Genomic DNA, 5,886 nt, shown 5'->3' with positions numbered 1-5,886 from the left:
TGCGCAGCACACAATAGCAAATTGGGGATATAATGCTCAGGAACCGAGTTAAAAAATAAATTGCAACCATTGTTTCCTGATATCATCCGCTTTCGGAAGCCCAAACAAAGACGTTTGAGCACGGAGGTGAAAAAAGACAGTTTCAGGCGGTCGCACACCGGACGAGAAGCGCAGCGTCGCATCGCACCATGTCTTTAAAATTCAAATACATTATTTTCTATGAGTGTAGGCACACCGGCGGAACCGTTCGGCGTCTGTCCGCGGCGCCCAGCTACGTCGTGTTGTACTTGTAAGAATTGTTCTAGACATGCCGAATTTGAAGCTACAGCACTGCAGCTCTTCTTCTTGGTTTTCTCTGATGCACTAACTCTGCAGCTCTTCTTCTTCGTCGTCTCGTCTGATGCACTCACTCAACCAAGCATTCTAACCACGACCTCGCCCCTCCCCACCCCACAACCAATCAAGTTTCTGTTGGCAGGAATTATTTGTAATGATATTCCAATGAGCCGCTTTGTGATATCACAAAGCCCGGAAAACAAACGCTGTAGTCCAAACGAGTCGTTTCGTTGTAGTTCTTGAAAAGGGATTTTTTTCAAACAAAATATCTCCCTTTGGAGTGGACTTTGAGATTTGTAACTTTCTAGATCTTTTTTTATGCCCAAACATACACACTACACACTGACTAAAATTAAAAAAGTGAAAAAGCATAATAGGACCCCTTTAAGTTAGAAGTTAAATTAGAAGTTATTTTTTAAAGTCTAATAAATGTTAAAATTGATATCTCTCAATTATTCTGTAATGTTGAATGGCTATAATCAATGGTTAAGTATTAGGGGGAAAAACAATTTTATAGAGACATCAGTAGTATTGGTGTCAGTGATACTTCAGTCATAAAAAGATGCCATTTATGTTGTTTGAACATTAATTCGAAGATTTAATGTGAAATTAGCGCAATATAAAAGTATATTTAAAAACTGTTAGGTGGGATTAAACGCGATTAATTTCAGAATTTATAATTGATTGACAGCACTAGTTTATATGATTCAAGGCTACAGTAGGGTCTCGTGTGTTTTTGTAAAACTAGTAGTCTAGTTAAAACCAGTTTTGTTGGCTTTCAGTAGCAAGCTGATCATCTGTAGATTTGTGTAATGTAATTGTTCACTGATTATGTATACGTTTGTCATCATTCAAGTGATGGTTTCATCATTATTTTAAAGGGGGAATTTCACCAAAAAAATGTTGGTAACCGAAAAACGGTAGCCATTGACTTCTATAGTATGGAAAACAATACTATGGCTTCTTTTGTATTTGTATTCTTTAAAATACAAAAGAAAGAAACTTGTTTAGTAAATAATGACAGAATTTTTATTTTTGGGTGAACTATCCCTTTAAATATAGCTAACTGATCATATGTAGTTAGCTAATCATTATGTAGTTGGTTGGTAATTACTGATCTTTTTTTTTTCAACAGCAGCAGATTAATCAAAGTTATTGACAGTTGTCTGGTTCAGTTGTCTTGTATAACTCATTGTCATTGTGTAAAATGAAATGTTAATGTTGTTTATATGACTATAAACACTGGTAAAGCACTCTTTCCATAAATATACATTCTTTTTTCTCTCTCTTGCTAGACCTTATGCTCCCCACTTCAAAGACTCACAATTTAAAATTTTTGGTCTGTCATGCACAAACATGGAGTGTATTCATATTACATTTACTCTTATGTACTCAATTCAGGAAATAATGGAAACAAACTCGGGGGGGATAAAAATACACTTATGCATACACACGCACACAGACAGACCCTAAAGATTACCCATGGACAGATGTTACAAATTAGGCACACATGGGTATCTTTTACCAGGGGATATTTGCATAAGGTCTGTTTTTTTCAGTTTGTTCTTTTTCTTTCTTTCTTTTTTGTCATGTTTTCCTTGACTTAGATGAAATAAGAGGAGCGTGGAGATGAACTATTCTGTAATGGAGTATGTGGGGGAAAGATCTGCATGACTAGAGGCTCCAAAATTGATTTCCTCTTTGTGTAATCCAGGTGCAGGTGTGTGTAATGCAGCAGCTGGTGTGAATGTGTGCTCATGCGTGAGATAGAGTTTTTGAGTTTTTGCACTGTGTATTTGTGTTTGAGTATAAATGTCTGCAGTACCATGCTGCCTTTTCTCTTCATTAGTCATTAGAATTAAATTCTTTCCACTGGTTTGAGGCGGTCCGGCTTCATCCAAAGACGCCGTCTCACAACAACAAACAGGGGAACACACAGTAGGGGAGATGGTGAAACAATGACCTCACTGTGTGTGCGTCCTAGTATCCGACACGTATGGAGGGATGGGGAAAGAGGGATTTCGGGAAGGAAAGGTCTGGAAAATCAACAGGAGAAATGGAAATGGGGGGGGGGCTGAGGTTGGCAGGGGTTGGAGGAGATGAAGAGTGATGTTTCAACAATCCATTTCTGCAGTTGCATAACGTCTGAAGCTTAAAATACAATGTTTCTTCTTGTCTCTTGGCTTCTCATCTCCTCTCATCCTCTTTTCTTCACATGAACATTTACATTTTCCAGCCCCACCATGTTTAGGTTAACTGTAGTGTAGCTTATGTCTTGACTATAGCAGTATTGATTATTTATCGATATGTCTTTGTTTTTATGGTTTTGTCTAATGTTAGGTGAGTTTCTGGGTGGTGAGGGAGATTCTTCATGCTCAAACTCTGAAGATCAGGGCAGAAGTGTTGAGCCTCTATATCAGAACAGCAAAGGTAAAGAAAAACTCCATTCAGCACATGTGCACTACTTAAGTGATTATTCTAGTTGCTAACCTTCTTTCTCTCTTCTTGCAGAAACTGTGTGACATGAATAATCTCCATGCAGTGATGGCAGTAGTATCTGCTTTACAGAGCGCCCCCATCTTCAGGCTCACCAAGACCTGGGCTGTGAGTTATTGAATATATTACTTACTAATATTTTGCATATTAGTTTTTACTTGCTAAAACATCTTTTTTTTGTGGTAATTATTAGAAAATGATTTGCACATTTTAAACACACATTTCTTTTGAATATTTTCTTTTCTTTTCATTTATTTATTTATTACTTTTTTATTATATTTTTAAAGCATTGTGTGTGTTTTTGGATCAGTTGGGTTCTTGGTTCATTCGATTATCATTTTGTCCAACCCAGCTGCTGTGTGTGTCCAAATTTCTTTAGACTCGGTTTTCATGTGTGTTTATAGGTTGTGAAATTATCCAGGCCTCTAACATGCTCTCAGTTCGTTATTGGTGAGAGCTGGAAACTGCAAACAAATGAATCACTGTGAAACCTTGAGCTGTTTCTTTCCAATACTTAGACTGATGAATAGCAAGGAACTCTGTTTAGTTTTTCCCTTTTCAATCTTTACTGGAATTAAATCGTGCATTTCATTTCTCAAACATGATACCCTCCATTTCAACACACTCCATAGTGGTAGGGATTTTTGTACCCCTGAAATTAATGTACTTTAGTGAATATTTTCTTTCTCTCTAATGATGGAAACGTTGTTGTTAATGATTTCCTTATGAACTGACAGCCTCAGTTTCTTTAAAGATCATTAGCTTGCGCTAAACCTAAAGCTAATAGTGGGATTTCCCTAACACTCATCTGTTTCTATTATAAAATAGGGCAACTATCATAAAACAGACACCTGTTCCTCAGGTTTTTATAACTTCACAGCATGTTTGCTCACAAATCATTCTGTAGACGAGCATCTGTGCTGCACTTGGGTTGCTGACATTTACTAGCATTAGCAACTTCAGGGTTCCCAGTTTTTTGGGGTTTTTTTGTCTCTCTCTTTTGGACCAGTACAGAACCACCAGAAACACCCAAGCAAGCTCATAGAATGCTCTAAAACCACTCAGAACACCTGAGACCTGGCAACCACTCAGAACACTCTAGCAACACATGCAATTCTGAACATTTTAGAAGCCACAAGACAATGCCTTGGCAGCCACCAGCAACTTCTTAGCACTTTGGTGGTGGCTTTTGCATGTGCAAGCAGTATTTATTTGTATTTTGAGGGGAGCTGTGGTTACCGTGGTTAACTTTGATAAGGATCAGGCTATCCAGCATCTCGGTATATCTGTCTTTTCTTTGGAAACATTGTCTTGTCTTGTCTTCAGTCACAGCCAACATCCCCCTCCTCAATCCTGTCTCTAGTGTACCATTTTCAGTCTTTTACATAACTGGAATATTCCTCTCCCCCGCTCTTTCTGTCAGATTTGTGTTTTCCATGGCTTCTCAGGCTAGCTTTCCTCAGACATGGCCAAACGCACACACTCCTATATAGTGGGCTCTGAACGTACTTCTGTGTGGCTATTTTTGTAATTTATTAAAATATTTTCCCTTTATAAATTGTGTTACCCAGTATGATTTGAGAATAATCCAAATAGCGTCTTGTTCTTCAGTGGACATTAGACCTTTTGTACAGATGAATTTACATAATCAGTTTCCTTCCAAGTATTTTTGGTGAAAAATGTTTTCTATAACGCATATTAAAAATATTGGTAGCACTTTATTTTGATAGTCCAACTAGTAACTTTTCAATTACATGCCAACTACCAGTCATTACATTATTAGTAGACTATTTATTATCTGCCAACAATTTAATTTGATGGTCACTCAACAGACATTTTATTGACTATTAGTGACTTTGACTATTTACTCTTAAAGGGATAGTTCACCAAAAAAAGAAAGATTTACTCATCCTCAAGCCATCCTAGGTGTATCCACCTGTTTCTTCAACGCGGAAGTAAGCCTATGGGTGAGACTTCCGGTTCATTAGCCGCTATAGGTAAATAACGAGGAGAATAACAACATGCCGTAAACGGTAAAACTGTTTGCGTTACAAACCAGTGTGTTCGTAATTAATGCATTAAAATTATATAAGACACACCAACTTTCAATATCAAGCAGCAAAACGAACTGTTTTGTTCAGCTAAAAATAGCTAAATGGAGTGGACGCAGATGAGACCGGAAGCCAGACCCATAGAATTTACAAATGGCTGCGCCCATTTTTACACCAAGAAAAGAAAAAGGTGGATATGACTTTCTCCTTTTAGACCAATGCAATTGAAGTTATATTAAAAAAATGTCCTGGTCGAGTCCAAAAAATGTGTCCATCTATCATAAAAAGTGCTCCACACAGCTCCAGGGGGTTAATAAAGGCCTTTAGAAGTGTAGCGATGTGTTTGTGTAAGACAAATATCCATATTTAAAACTTTATCAACTGTAATCTCTAGCTTCCGCTAACTGTCGTACACGTGTTCACGAGAGAATGGTGTTCCAGCGGATTGACGTAGGACTAGGGGTGTGCGATATATATTGTCTGCGATAATATCGTAATTGTTGTTTTAACGATGTGTGATTTGACATTATCGAGTATTTTGCAAAAACCATTCAAAACACCCCTACAGAGTGCACGCGTACATTACGTGAAGTCTAGACTAGTGCGTGTGCGCATTTAGAGTGTGTTCTTTCACTGCATGATTCAGTTTATTAAAGGGGTCATATGATGCTTTTTTAAAGATCATTATTTTGTCTATTTGGTGTAACAGAATATGTTGACTTGCTTTAATGTTCAAAAAACACATTATTTTTCAAATACTGTACATTATTGTAGGTCCTCTATGCCCCGCCTCTCTCAAACGCTTCGTTTTCTACAAAGTCCCTCCTTCCGACAAGCGCAGTCTGCTCTGATTGGCCAGCTGACCCAGTGCATTGTGATTGGCCGAACACCGCGAGCACTCGTCGGAAATGTAACTCCCCTTACCATAATCGTGAGCTTCATCTTTCAAAATAAATGTAAAGACAGTAAATAATGTCATTAGTTTTACCATCAGTTCAAGCCC

The 5,886-nt window shown here is 37.8% G+C and overlaps 1 protein-coding gene across 1 annotated transcript in view; it reads left to right on the top strand.

Moving 5' to 3' along the window:
* Positions 1-5,886, top strand: part of LOC107581502 (ras-specific guanine nucleotide-releasing factor RalGPS1-like) — a 97,142-nt gene that overhangs the window by 22,301 nt on the left and 68,955 nt on the right. Inside the window, exons 5-6 of the mRNA XM_016267080.1 lie at positions 2,677-2,766; positions 2,848-2,940. Of these exons, the coding sequence (XP_016122566.1) occupies positions 2,677-2,766; positions 2,848-2,940 (183 nt within the window). The remainder of the gene's footprint in view (positions 1-2,676; positions 2,767-2,847; positions 2,941-5,886) is intronic.

Source organism: Sinocyclocheilus grahami, unplaced genomic scaffold (genome assembly GCF_001515645.1).
Source record: "Sinocyclocheilus grahami isolate Dianchi unplaced genomic scaffold, SAMN03320097.WGS_v1.1 scaffold35.1, whole genome shotgun sequence".
NCBI lineage: Eukaryota > Metazoa > Chordata > Actinopteri > Cypriniformes > Cyprinidae > Sinocyclocheilus > Sinocyclocheilus grahami.
The sequence above is the reverse complement of the archived record's forward strand: the minus strand, read 5'-3'. Positions and strand labels throughout refer to the sequence as shown.